Raw genomic sequence first — 15,238 nt, 5'->3', positions numbered from 1 at the left:
TACATCATGTTTTATTAACTTATTTATCAGCCTTTTCAGCTTACACCTTAGAGAATAAAGCTAAAGGGGCAGGATACACGAATGACATTTATTTACACTATTCCCACTAATATAATGTGTCAATGACATCTGCTGTGAAATACTGCATTTTTTCTTTTCCTGTAGATGAAATGGGACAGCTATACAAAAATATAATTGTTAACTAACAATAAAAGCTACATGTGGCAGAAAAAATAATCATTATTGGAGCATGCCACTTATTAGTTGTCTGATTTATCAGATGGATTAAAGGAAGGGTTTTATTTTGGGCTCTAGATGTTTGAAATGCTTTGAAAAAGGTGCTGAAACACAATGAGAAAATAACAAATGTTATCCTAGGGAAAATATTCAGTAAAAAGTAAAATAATTCCTAGGAATTATTTGTGCCTATCTCAAGAGAATGTATGGGCAATTATGATGCAGTTTTGAGCAGTGCAGCTGCTGCACTGGGTGGATCACTGACTTACACCTAAATGAAGCAATGAATGAAAAGCAATACTTTTGCTTTTGTTGCAACTCAAATTCAGCAATACTGAATCTGTTGCACGCTGCCAAAGGCTAAAGTCTCGTTAGCTGGGTAAAATAGAAGAAAAGCAATGAAGAAAGAGGAGTCATGGTAAAATGGCAGCAAATGTTACCATACTTCATGGTTTATTGCTGATCATGTTTTCAACTGGTGCTCTATGTGTATTTAGTTCTTCCAGAAAAATTACCACTAAGCAATCCTAGCTGGATGCATGGTGAGATGATGACAAATCACCAAGCATATATGGTGCATTTCCTCCCAGACATCAGGACAGTATCTTTCATTCACAGTGATTTTCTAAGCTTTGGGATTCGAAGGTTCATATTTTCTAGCTTCTCTGAACGTCTCTATTTATGCACAGTAACATGCACATTTGAGACAAGACTCAGATTCGTAACACTCCGATAACTGAGCCATTAAGAAAACCACTTGCAACAGTATTTTGAGAATTGGCAATTGTGAGTCTTTTCAGACACAAGCAGCAATATACAACTCTAAGTGGAATTTGTCATGAATTGTGCACCTCCAATGGGGCAAATACGCTCCAGAAGCCAACTTTCAAGCCAACCCTACTTACTGCAAAGAAAAAATTTAAACGTTCAGCCTCTTTAGCTGGCAGACACCGTAAATGCTGCTTCTGAAAAACGTATCACTTTTTCCAGCCCCTGCCACAGTTCAGAAGTGCCTGTCTGTCTCCCAGGAAGAATAAATGAAAAAATTGACAATTGAATAAGAATTTTATTTCTCCAGTATAATATTTCCTTGCTAAGAATTTTAAATTCTCTTCTAGCTTGAAGGCCTTTCTCTTATCCTTGGCTGGGTTTAGTTGTGCACGTAAAAAAAGAAGCTGGGTTACTGAATCACGTGTTCCATTCTCTGGGATCTGTTGTTATTCAGTCCTTTTATGAATTGATTCCAAGTTCTTGGCTGAGTTTCCAGGAAAGGACTGCCTTGTGAGTCTCTGCTTGGTAATTTTTTGAGGATTTTATCTGTCAAGTGAAGTTGTATTCATGAAGAGAAGCAATTTCTGAGGTACTACTTCCATGAAGAGGCATGAAATTGGACTTTGGAAAAAGCTATTATAGATGCCTTTTATGACTTCAAAATGATTTAATTATGTTTTTCACATAACTGAGAACTGAGCCAAGTAAATAAGAATGCTAGCTTTATTTTTTTGCCCCCCCCTTTTTGTTTTTGTTTTCCCCTCCCCTACTGCGGTATCAGGATTAAAAAAGTAATATTCTCTTGGCCTCTCTGGAATGTTTTAAAACTCCGATGCCCTTCCCAGGTCTATTGCACCATTATATCTGCAGCACTAGTTGAGACAACAGAACAAATTTATTTCTGCAAACTGTCATTCCAGAAAGGGACCTTGGTGTGCCACGTAAGTGGAACATGGCATTGCAACTGCCAGGTTGTATCTGCTTGAGGCACAATAGAAATCATAAATTGAACTTACCAGGCCATTTGGCTGGACACTTGGCGTGTATCAATATATGAAACCACACAAACTCCTTGCTTTACATTGTCAGATTGCCTAGGGAATTCTACATGTGACAGCTTCTACACTCCATAGTGCACTTGTGACCGTGCACAATACTCCCCAGCATTATTAAAGTTTGTGTGAAATGCCCTTTGGATCTTACTTTGCTCATGTAAAAGTCAGTCCGGCAACATTGCCATCCTGTTTACTCGGAGTAGCAAATTAAAGTGCCAAATAATAGCGCTCTGCTCCTTACATGCACCTTCTCACTTATCTGGGACTCTTGGTGAGAGGGAACGCTTGTAAATGCTACAGTTTCACAGCAGTCTGTGTTCTGTGACAGTCTTACTGATTTTATTTTTAATAGAGGCTTGATTTTAAAAATATGTTGATTCTGATTCATGATATAATGAAAAATTAAGCAGCAATTTACTATGAGGACAGAACTGAGATGTAGGAGCTAGGGCAGAATATCTGCTCATGTCTTGATGGATTTAGTGCATGATAAAATGTGAAATGCCTAGAACTCTTGGGCTCCACTATTCAAAGCTGCATGTATGCAGAATAACCTGTGATATTATCAATCCTAAACAGTGGCATTTTTTCCATTTCTGAATTATCTTTCAAAAACAGCTGTGCTGAGTTTTTTCTAACTTATGCTACTGACTTTCAGGACATCTCATTTCCACAAGGTTGAGGCAGGGATAAGGTGTACAGCAGTTAGAATGACTGGAGCCCAACTAGAACTAGAACCTGGCTATTGCTGTAAAGGGAAAAGAATGTTTCTACAAATATATTAACAATAAAAGGAGAGCTAAGGGCTATCCCCATCCTTCATTGGATGCAGGGGAAACACAGTAACAAAGGATGAGGAAAAGGTTGAGGTACTTAATACCTTGGGCCAAGCCCAAAAGATGATGGTGAATGGAGTTAAATCCTATTGGTGGCCAATCACAGGTGCTGTTCCCCAGGGCTCTGTATTGAGGACAGTTGTTTAGTACCTTTATCAGTGATCTGGATGAGGGGATTGAGTGTACCCTCAGTACGTTCAGAGACGACAGCAAGCTGGATGGGAGTGTTGGTCTGCTGGAGGGTAGGAGGTCTCGACAGAAGGATCTGGACAGGCTGTATCAATGAGGCAAGACCAACTATATGAGGTTCAGCAAGGCTAAGTGCTGGGTCCTGCACTTGGGCCACAACAGCCGCATGCAATGCTACAGGCTTAGGGAAGAGTGTCTGCGAACCTGCCTGGTGGAAAAGGAACTGGGGTATGTATGTTGGTTGACAGACAGCTGGATATGAGCTAGCAGTGTGCCCAGATGCCCAAGAAGGCCAGTAGCATCCTAGCTGGTATCAGAAATAGTGTGGCCAGCAGGACTAGGCCAGTGATTGTTCCCCTGCACTCGGCACTGGTGAGGCTGCCCCTCGAATACTATGTTCAGTTTTAGGCCCCTCACTGCAAGAAAGACACTGAGGTGCCGGAGCATGTCCAGAGAAGGGCAACAAAGCTGGTGAAGGATCTAGAGCACAAGTCTTATAAGGAGCAGCTGAGGGAACTAGGGTTGTTAGTCTAGAGAATAGGAGGCTCAGGGGAGACCTTATCATTCTCTACAGCTACCTGAAAGGAGGTTGTAGTGAGGTGGAGGTCAGTTTCTTTTCCCAAGTAACAAGAGATAAGACAAGAGGAAACAGCTGCAAGGGGAGGTTTAGACTAGATATTAGGAAAAATTCCAAAGGAGCACTACAAGAGTGCTAGAGAGACACGCCCCATTAGAGCTCTTTTATTAGGAACTGTAGTGATGGGACAAGGGGTAACGGGTTCAAACTTCAACAGGGAAAGTTTAGACTGGATGTAAGGAAGAAGTTCTTTATTGTGAGGGTGATGAGGCACTGGAATAGGTTGCCCAAGGAAGCTGAGAATGCTCCATCCCTCGCAGTATGAAGGCCAGGTTGGATGGACTCTTGGGTGACATGGTTTAGTGTGTGATGTTACTGCCATGGCAGGGGGATTGCAACTAGATGATCGTAAGGTCCTTTCCAACCCTAAGTATTCTATGATTCTATGAAGGGCCTGTCAAGCACTGAAACAGCTGCCCAGGGAAGTGGTTGAGTCACCATCCATGGAATTATTTGAAAGACGAGTAGATGTGGCTTTTAGGCGCATGGTTTAGTGGTGGACTTGGCAGTTCTAGGTTAACATTTAGACTTGATGATCTTGAAGGTCTTTTCTAACCCAAACAATTCAATGGCTCTATGATTCTTCTTTTTATTGATTTCATTAGGTATAGATAACAGTGATTAAAATTTCAGTATTAACTTCAGCAGGAGCTTTCTGTACAAGAAAATTGGCTGAGATTGGTTAACTGAAAACTTGTGATGATCTGGGCCTGCGGTGTAGCACATAGTATCAGTTGCTGTTATTTAAGTATAGGAGAGAGCTTCCTACTTTCTAGTGTCTTCCCTTGGTCACTGGATCTAAACTGGTCTTAGACTGGTGCAAGTGCTGCTCTTTACACCAAGTTGTTCAGAGCTACTGCAGAGATCACTTCTTTCTGAGACATGTGGAAGTGTTGGTTGTGTAGCTGCTGCTTTGGGTTCACAAAGCAGGGAGAAAGGTTACTGGTGTGGAGGGCTTTCTGTAATTTCATTGTAAATAAAACATCAATTAAACCTTCAGAGTCATACCCTGATCTATTTTAGTGTCAAACTCTAATCAGTGTAAAATTGCAACAGACATTAATTTGGCAACGATGGTGTCAGTCCTGAGTCTTCATGGTTCAGATGTTAGAAAGTTTGTTTTAGAGCCTCAATAAAAAGATTTTCATTCTATACTGTGGCTTCTCAATCAATAATGCTTCAAAACATAAATATTTGCTTTAAGTTTATGGGAAACTCATCAGGATTGCTGTCTGGAGTATGTAGTATTGCTTTGGTACTAAAGTATATTTTAACAAAGGAATTTTTTCTTAATTCATATGTTACACGATGCTATACAACAAGTTCACATGAACTTTATGTTGCTTAATGTAGATGACCTTTAATTGAATCATTTTTGAATGAGAAGGTATGTATGAGGAAGTCAGGTATTTCAGCCATCCACAAGAGGCTGTTTTAAGAGAGACATTGAGCAACGATGATGATATACTGTGAGCATTAAATAGAGCTGGAAAACGTGTATAAAACAGTAACAGACACACTTCTTCCACTTAGAAGCCCTTGTTTTCCAGTGGCTAGATGAGCTAAATGGAATCATATACAGGAGTATGCGTGTATTACAACACAAGACTGTATGCCTTCAGTTACTGATTAATGATGTTTCCAGAGGACTCTGAGACTCAGTAGTCTTTAGTTGGAGGTTGTTGTATTCAAAAAATTCTTAAAACTATTACTTCTGACATAACTTCTTAAAAAGCATTCAGTGAATGTTTGAATTTACTAACTTCAGGTGTGTTTGCACATGTGTACGTATTTTAACAAACAAAGAAGCCAAAAGTCTAAAGCATTATTAAATAATGAATGTTGTGAGAATTGAATAGCAGTATGTTTAAGCATGTTTAAAATTATCAGCAGAATGTGAAATAAGGCTGAGTATTTAACCATGCGAATTAACACGATCATTGAAATACCTGATGGCCAAAGTAAGTTATGTTTAAGAAGCAGTAGAAGATCTTGCTTCATCACAGAGAAAACTTATGCAACACATCTTCTAAAATATATAACATTACCTTTTCAGGCATCAAGTCTCTCTAACTTAATTTGGTTGATCTCACAGCAAAGCACAGTGAGCACTTGTACATTATAGGGTCCAGACCTTCCAGTTGCTTTCGGTTTTAAAAAATAACCAATGCAAGGGCTGTATGAGTGTGCCACATTGGTCCTGTCATTTCTCCTCCACAGCTGCTTGCTACTTTTCACATCCAAAGGCAATAACAGCACATGTACAACAGCTTAGAACAGCAACATATAGGAGGTTACATTTGTGTGCCTGATGATTATGAAATTTTACCCCCTTTTTTGGTGAACATGGCATTTCCTATTCCCTAGTGTGTGACTTTGCTCTTTGTTGAATTAAGATACAAGAGCTTGCTCTATTTATTGCTGTCGATAGCTGAGTAGTGCAAAAGTCTCGAAGGTGACATGCTGTATTCTTTGCCTGAATAAAGTGATTTACTGAGCAAGGATGAACAGCCTGCTGTGTTCTGCCAGCTCTGTGTAGCTGTCACTGCTGGAGGGAAATTAGGGGTTAGAAAAGATGTGGGAGGGAGAGGCGATAGCAGCTTCTACAGGGAGGAGTCACTGCCCAATGTTCCTTCCCAATGCCATCTTGTCTGCAGAAGGCTGAAGAGAGAGAGCTCTTCCCCAGCTGTCCATCTTGGCCTCTTCCCATTGCTGCCTACCCTCTGCAGGTGGTAGTTAATTGTTCCCCTTCCCTGTTGTATGGTTCAGAGTGCTGCAGGTTGAAGTGGTAGTAGCAGACCTTTGCAAGGAGGGGACAGCCTGTAGGGTCCACATGTGCCCTGAGTCTGGCAGGGACCTTTGGAGGTTGTCTAGCTGATGAACCCTGTGTGGAAAGCAGGGTCACCTTAACCAAATTTCTCAGCACCATTTCCAGTCAGGTTTTGATTATCTCTATGGATGAAGGTTCTACAACCTCTCTGGCTAAGCTGTTCCAGTGTTCACCCTCGTAGTGAAAAAGTGTTTTCTTGTGCTCACATGGAAATATTTTTTTTCATAGGAGGGCAATAGGATTCATACTTCTGGAATGTGAATAATAAAGGATAAGTCTTAGTGTAGGGACAGCCCAGGAGAGGAGATCTGCCTCATCAAGAGCAGACTCCTCTAACATATTTAGATTTCCAGAGCTCCCATTGAGAGGCTTCCTTCCTAACATCCTTTACCTCCCCAAAACATTACTGAACTTTTTTCACATCAGATCCTGTTCTGCTCCTGCCACCAAGTTACACTTTTTCTCTCCAAGCATTCTTCAGGCACTGAAATGCAATTTACTTATAAGGCAGAGAAATCATGAGCTAACTCTGCAAATGCATTTTATAAGACTAGGTCTAGACTACTAAGAAGACCACATGATCTGCTCCTGTTGACTATAGGGTCCTTTTTGTAGTTTATCTGCCAGTCTTGAAGGCCATTCACAAATTTTACTATTCATTAATTTCTGAATTATTAATGAACACATGCAGTATTGTCAGGCTTTATATCTCATTACACATACTCAATTCAATCATGATTCTCTGTAACTCAGTGAACCTGCTTCAGTATGCATTCAATACTGTGCAAATCCCTGTGCTCCATCCCTGGTGGTGTTGGAGGCCATGTTGGACAAAGCCTTGGGTGGCATGGTTTAGTGTGAGGTGTCCCTGCCCATGGCAGGGGCGTTGGAACTGGATGATCTTAAGGTCCTTTCCAACCCTAACTATTCTATGATTCTATAAAATATCTAAAACTGTAAACTTGTTTATATAAACTTAAGCAAAGATGTATTCTTCTCATATAAAGGATATCTGTTATTTTAAATATATATCTTGTATCCAGGTTAATAATCAGATAAATTATTCTCTTCTCTTTAGTCATGAAGTCACTTACCCAGTTTAAATTTTCCCATGTGAACTTCTTTTTAGATTATGTTTATGCTTGTGTATGGCAGCCAAGGTATAACTAAAACAATAAAAGGTCAAAATAATGAGGCATTTCCACTGGTGAAGCAAATATTTTACTACATGCCTACTACCTGCTGATCTCATCTTCTAAAGTGTTTTGTGATGCTATGGTTGAAAAACACCACATAAAACAAATTGTTTTGAACCTCATCCAAATACTGTAGGTCAAGATTTAGGCAGGAAGAAATTTCAGTAGTACATCCTTGGAAAATAAATTTATCCAGGAACATATTAGGGAGATACCATTAGGTAAAATTTTGGAGATGAATATACTCACATCTGAAAAGGGAATACTGACTGGGATATGGATTTGGAAGATTTGATTTGGTTAAACTGGAAAAGGGGAGATTTAGATTAGATATAAGGAAGAAGTTCTTCACTGTGAGGCTGTTGAGGCACTGGCACAGGTTGCCTGGAGAAGCTGTGGCTGCCCCATTCATGGAAATATTCAAGGCCAGGTTGGACAGGGCTTTGAGCAGCCTGATCTAGTGGAAGGTATCCTTGCCTATTGCAGGGGGATTGGAACTAGATGAGCTTTAAGATTCCTTCCAACCCAACCCATTTGTGGTTCTAGAATCATAGAATAGTTAGGGTTGGAAAGGATTTTTATTTAAAATAATTAGCTGTTCAGCAACTGATTGCCAACATATAGACAGTTATGTGTAGAAAGATCAAACAGAGAATTGAGGTGCGTCAGATAGAATTTATGAAGTACAATCCGTATGCCATCATGCTCAGAAATGCTTATCCTGAATAGACACCTACCTTAGTTCAAGCAAAGTGCTGCATCACTTGGTGTTATGGACCAAGATTTCCCAATGTGGCAGTACTGATGGGAATGAGCTCTGATACAGTGTAGCTAAGACAAATTTCATTATAAATCGTAACTAATGTGACAAAAGCTGTTGCTCAGCTTCTGCGTGACAGTGTTGTCCATTTAGCACTTGCTTAGGAGATGGGAGTCTGCATAACTCAGGTGTACCTTCAGCCTCAGGGGTATTCACATCTCATGCATTTCCCTGTAGGATGCACTAGTCACTACATCTTATACAATATAGGTTGTTCTCATGTTGAATTAATACTGTGAGGAAAAAGGGAGTTTTGTGAGCTCAGAGAATGCACATTTGAGTATGACTCTGTTGTCTGGTGGTTATAGTATTTGCAAAGGCTGTCAGTGTGTTTTATCCATTAGCTATTTTGGGAAAATTCAGGAACAGCTGCCTAACGGATCTCTGAGGCTAGACAGCTGGAGGCTGGCTTGCAGACCCTAACCGTAAATGTCTCAGTCTTTACCATATCTGAATTTTAGACAGTTTTTCTGAATGGATGATTTATTTTAGGAACTAGTAAATACCATTTTTTTCATGTATTTTTCCAAGCCTCTTTACCATGAGTTGGGAAGCAGCTGTGACTTGGATAATTCTTGGACACAAGCTTGACCTGGGCCAGCCAGGGGGAAACTCAAAATGGGCGGAGGACATGTTCATCTAAGCACTTGTCTAAGGGCAAACAGGAATCTTTTTTGCTAGCCTAAGGTGTTCCCTTTCTTTCCCCCCAGTTTGAGTATAATGGAGCACATTAGCCACATACTGCAAGTTTTCCAAAATCTGACTCCTGCTTCTCTGCTGAACTTTGACTGAGGTCACACATCACAGGACTGTAAGGTTATGAATCTGATTTCTGATTTCCACATCTCTTTTTCAGTCGTATATCTACCATAACAGAGTTATGGGCTGAGATGTATGACAAAGTTCATTACATTTTTGTCCTTTTTTTTTTTTAATAGTACAGTACTCAAAACTAATGAAATAACCAAAAAATGTAAGATAAAAACATGTTGTATTATTTCAGCACAGCAACTGAATTCTATCAATCAAGCTACCTTTTTCTCCTGGGGAAGCCAACTGTATATTGCATATATAACATCAACAATAACAAACAAAAAAAAAACTTCAGGTAGATTACATTAAAGAACCTAATCTGTAAAAGAATCGTACTTCAAAACTCGGAAAATGAAGTAGAAAAGAAAAATAAGGCTTACAGCTTATGTGTGATAAGAATAGTCTAGACATCAGTGTATGAATATTGAATCACAGAAACTGAATGAATAACACAGTGATAAGATCAAGTATATTCATGAAACACAAAGCTGCCACAAAGAATGTGAATATTTAAGAGAAAAAAGAATATGAGTGGAGTACAATCAGGAGACTACTTCAGTAACAAGCTCCCCTAAGTTTTCCTTTGGGTGTGTTCCAGAGACAAGGAAAAAAAGGATTAATCTTAGTTCCATAATGAACAATGATGTTTCAGCATAAGATACGGTGTTGCTTGAGGAATATAGTATTAGAAGGAACCTTGTGGGTCACAAACATAGCTTCTATTTTTTCAGGGGCCTTTCCATACGCTGTCTTTCATGAATCTATCATGATCCATGTCGAAAGCATTTATTTATTTTCTGGCCCTGCTGTTCCAGTTTAAAGAGGAGTTCAAGAACCTGATTACGGTAATCGCTAAGAACCTTCTCATATTGAGCCAGAATTTATTAATGGGCAATTTATACCCATTTGTACTTCTGCCAATAGCCCTTTAGTTTAAATTGTCTCTTTCCCTGCTGTTGATCCTCTGATACATTCATAGACAGCAGTCATAAATCCTCTCCCTTTTTGTCTCCTAGCACTAATCAACACAAAACCTTTCAGTCTCCCCTCAGATTGTAGCTCTCTGTTCTCCTGCTAATCTCCGAGGCCGTTCTCCTGCTAATCTCCGAGGCCATTCTCTGATCCTGCTAAAATCTGAGTTTATCCTCCAGGTATCCATTGGGATAGGTGCAGCCAGAAACAGCTGCCTCTTGGAAGAAGAAGACTCATGAGCATCCTGGGCCTTGATATTAACAGTTTCTCTATGGAAAAGACTTATCCTAGTACTCTCAGTGATCCATTTACATTTTTCCCAGGCAATATTGCACCGGTAGCCAATAGTCATTCTCTGATGACCTGTTTGACAAGCTTAAGAACGTGGTATGAGCCCCATGCCAGGTCAGTAGGAACTGACAGAAAGGATAGTCAGATCAATTGGTTAATCTTTCATTAAAAAGCCATTCAAGAGAAGATAGTTCTTTATGTCATTCATCTTGGATGAACTATCATAAACGGTGTATTTCCTTGAATACAGGAGGAGTAAATGAAGCCAAGATTTTATTAGGATGAAGTGCTGCAGGAGCAGTGTGAACAAGAAACTTGCAGCTCCTCTGAGTCATGGTCAAAGGTATATAATTTTTGGGAAATGAGATCAGCAGCGTCTTTGCCGGATTGACTACTCTTCTTTGGGACTAGATACCTGGGAGTTAGAGGAATATGAAAGTCAGGAAGCATAAGATCGACGTGGATGTCTTTGAGAAAGGAGGGGTGCTTTTGTGGTTGGACCTGGATCACATTAGAGAGGCCCATTCATGGGAATGTAGGGAAGAAAAAAAACACCTTAATATCTCCTGTGGAAAAAGAATACACTGAACAAAATGATCTAAAACCGAGGCGGATGAATTAAAGTATGCCCTAGTCTTGGAGAAAATAGATCATCCTAAAGCTACTCAGAACTACTTCTGCTAGGCTGTATCTGTGCAAATCCCATGGCTTGCTGTGCAGCTCCAAGTCTTGAACTGTTGGTCTTCTTGTGAGCTGTAAAGCTCTCTCCTGTTGCTTTCCAAAAGTGCAGCTTCTTATTTTAAATCTTGCAGCAGAAATACCATGCTTTGACAAATTTGGAGGTTTCTGTAGCTGTGATAAAATGGAAAGCTCAGTGATGCTTGTTCTCCACTGTATACGTGCTTTGTAAGCCATTTCATGTTGAGAAAAGGAAACCAAATTAGGTGCAGAATTAAGGACAAGAAATGAGTTTCCTTGCTTATATCTGCGTAATTCCTACCTGTAGCATTAAAAATCATGAAGTTCTGCTTCATGATTTTTCTTTGCCTCCTCACCTCTTCCTAAAACCTGTTACAAATCTGACCAAACCATGGATGTATATGCTGTGTTCCATGTCCTTCAATATTTCAGATATTCCCAGAGGGTAGCAAACTCTGTCTTTCTCTGCAAGTTTTCAGGATCAGTTACTTAAAATAAAGAAGACAAAATAGCTAGTATAAACTAAAACTCAAACTATTTATTTTTACATTTTTCTATGTATTAAGGGCATCTGACAATGCCCTGAATAACATGTCTTAACTTTGGTCAGTCCTGAAGTGATCAGGAAGTTGTACTAAATGATCACTATAGGTCCAGATTCCATTCCATTCCATTCAATGACATTCCATTTGCTTACCCTTGATGTCATTGTATTTTGTGCTTTTCACCTTGTGGAATCACCTAGCAGGTTTAGCAGATCAGTAAAAGAGCCAAAATCTGGAGCACAAAGGTGTCTCTCACACAGGCAATAAGAAAGCTCTTCACTGGAGCTGTGAATAGTGGCAAATTACGGTTTTAATAATCTCATGGATAATTTAGGGGGGAAGGTGGGAATGTTAGTTTGAAGTCAGAAGCATAGTGGTCCACAATGCTTCGTAAGTGGATTTGTGGGGAAGTCTGGTTTCTTTGAAAACTTCCCTTGGCTGCTCTTATCCTCCAGGTAAATGTAGTTGTAGTGTGAAACTTGAGGTAAGTGAGAGTTTGCTTCTTTTCCTAGCTGGTTAAAAGGAGAGAAAATATTTTAGTTTTCTCACTGGGCCAGTTTTAATGGTCTGAAACCATTATTGACAATGGATCTTGAAGCATGTATTTCGAGAAACAAATTTTAAATTAATTCATTAATTGATCAGTAGGATCAGACAGTATTCACAGTAAAGTGAATGGACAGACATATATAAGGGAAAGAAATGTAAGTAGAATACCTCTTCAAATGAAGCCCTTTCTAAAAATATAGGAGAATGGATGAGGGCATCAATGAAGTTGTGAGAGACAGTGTGAAGAATAAAAAATTTCAGAAAGAATGAAGGTTTAGATGTGTGACAAGAAATGTTTTTTGGCAGAACTGGTGTATTCACAGCACTTCAGTTATATTTACTGTAAGGAAAATGCAACTGTTTTGTTGTTAAAAACCATCCTGCAAAGATTTAAAATCAATGTAATGCATCAGTTTTTGTGAAAAAATATGAGCAGATTGACTGGTTTTCCTATATTCCTATATCCTCTAATTTTCCTATAATGGCTATCACTTGCTAATTTGTTGTTGCTGTTCTCCAGCAGCCTTCACGGGCTGTGTACAGGTCCCGCTATTCTGCTTTAGGCTGCTGGCTGTCTGCATCCATTATGGAAAGAGCGCAAAGAAGCCAAGTCTGTTTGTGAGTCAGATAGTTATCATCCAGTAAAAGCTCCTGTCCGTATAGCATCAGACAAATATTTAAGAAAGACAATTATAGGTTGTGAAGGGTGACTGATCCATGTTTGCTTAGAAAATTAAATGTAGATGTTGATTTTATACAGATAGAAATATTAAATAAACAGATATCACCTTATCAGCTTTGGTTACGGCTCCCCACCTCAGCATGCAGTCCCACGTGAGGTTACCTTTAGGTAACCTGGTGTGCATTCTGCTTGGGACTTGTTCTTGGAAAGGTAAAACCGGAGGACCGGACTAGGGACAAGAAACAAATAAAGCTAGATATGGCCAAAAAACATATCTTCCTATTCACCATGGCACAAAAGGCAGAGAAATAACTCAGAAAACACTTGGAATTGGGCAGATTTAGACAGTGGATGGCGTTTCAGCCTCTAGTCAGTCTGTAGGTTACAGAATTCCAGGGAATGCCCTGAAAAAATAGCATGAAACCTCTCTTTTTTAGAATAGTTGCATTATAGTAATTAATAGCTTTGGGTGCCAGCCACATCCAGGCCCTCTTTCTCCCAGAATTTCAGCTTTATTTTGACACCGGCAGGCTTCCAGAATTGAAGCCCCACAGCTTAAATGTTGATGTTGACTCTTCTTCATATTCATTTGCATTCTACTCCTAAGTAGAACTCAATGAATAATTATCAGGTGAATTGAAACTGCCCACATATTAAAACACAGATTTGTCTTTTTCATTATGACATACCCAGTTATACTCCTGTAACAGAAACTTTCTTGTACATTCACAGGTTATTTTCTGCATGAAGGATTGAAAAATATCTTGAGATGAACTCCTTATGCTATATTCCTCAATCCTTTTATTGTTTTCCTTGAGTAAAAAAATTTTTTTTTTTTTTTAATGTATCTGTAAAATTATTGATACACGTCATACAGCTTGGCCCTGAGAAGAGTTTGAGATTTGGGGGGGTAGTGTGTTTATGCTTGGTGGGTTTCATGACTGAAAACATGACTGTATATTTCTACAATATTTCGTCTGCTTTTTAGTGTCATGCTGATGGTACATATTTAAGCAATAGGTTCTAGGAGGGACTTCAGTAGCAATGACATATATAATGGCCACTGTTTATCCAGCTTTACGTGTCTGGTATTAAAATATTAAGACAGAATGTATTCCCATTGATTGCTGTGAAGGTTATATGTGTATCAGTAAATCAAAACAAGCTTTAAAAAGATAGAAAATCAATTGATATGAGGAATAGGAAAAACATAGATGTTGAAACCTTTCTCATAACCTTGGCTGGTTTTTATAGGTATAATCACACTGTTTTATCTTTGCTGGGGTTTTTGCTTGGTTGCTTTATTGTTTTTTTTTTCAAAATCATTGCTTTAACTGAAAATGACTGATTGGCAAAAAATGGATGTCTAAGCAGAGTAACAGTAGACCTCAATAATAAACCTCTGAGCAACTTTTGATAGCAATAAAATACTGATTTCTATTTATTAACTTGCTGAAATGCAATTTTCAAAGCAAGCTTTTTGTAATGTATGTGTCATTTTTCCAAAGACAGCTAATACAAATGGTGGTGGTGCTTCCTTCCCAAGGCATGCACTTACATATAACACAAATTTTGTAAAATTTACAATTTAGCATTAATAAAAATGTTTAGTAACCTTTTGCTGTAACTGATATTATTTACAGAATTGCTACCCAAATGCCAACAGATGAATTGCCAATACAAATGTGCCATCACCAGGAGTGGCACCAGGTGTTACTGTGCCGATGGATATGAAACAAGCAGTGATGGAAGAAGCTGCACAGGTAAACAAGAAATGCACTGTGACATTAACAGCCAGGTATCCTGTCAAGCACAGTGAGCTGGCTCTGGGCTCTGCCAAAGGGCAGGCTGTACAGCACAGCACACCTGTCTTCAAAGGTGTTTGTCAGGAATGACCAGGGGTGCCTCTCCAGAATGAGAGTCAGCCCCACTCCTGACTCTTTGGTGCTCCTGTGCCCCAGCAGCAGGTATTCTTAAGTTACTGGAAGGAAAGCATCCTCAGCCAGGCTGGAGGAGGTGGGGAGCATTTCCCCCTGCTCAGACAAGCTTACAGCTCATTCACATGAGCTGCTTTCCAGACCAGGCTACCAGGAGATGCTGTAAAACTTGTAGTGTT

General features: G+C 39.4%; 1 protein-coding gene across 1 annotated transcript in view; it reads left to right on the top strand.

Moving 5' to 3' along the window:
- The window catches only part of LOC134173667 (low-density lipoprotein receptor-related protein 1B-like), a 499,799-nt gene that overhangs the window by 385,471 nt on the left and 99,090 nt on the right, over positions 1 to 15,238 (top strand). Inside the window, exon 3 of the mRNA XM_062637935.1 lies at positions 14,766 to 14,885. Coding sequence (XP_062493919.1) covers positions 14,766 to 14,885 — 120 coding nt within the window. The remainder of the gene's footprint in view (positions 1 to 14,765; positions 14,886 to 15,238) is intronic.

Source organism: Pezoporus occidentalis, unplaced genomic scaffold (genome assembly GCF_034315485.1).
Source record: "Pezoporus occidentalis ecotype Australia unplaced genomic scaffold, CSIRO_AGI_Poc_V1 ctg54, whole genome shotgun sequence".
Lineage (NCBI taxonomy): Eukaryota > Metazoa > Chordata > Aves > Psittaciformes > Psittacidae > Pezoporus > Pezoporus occidentalis.
This window is presented reverse-complemented; position numbering and strand designations above follow the sequence as displayed.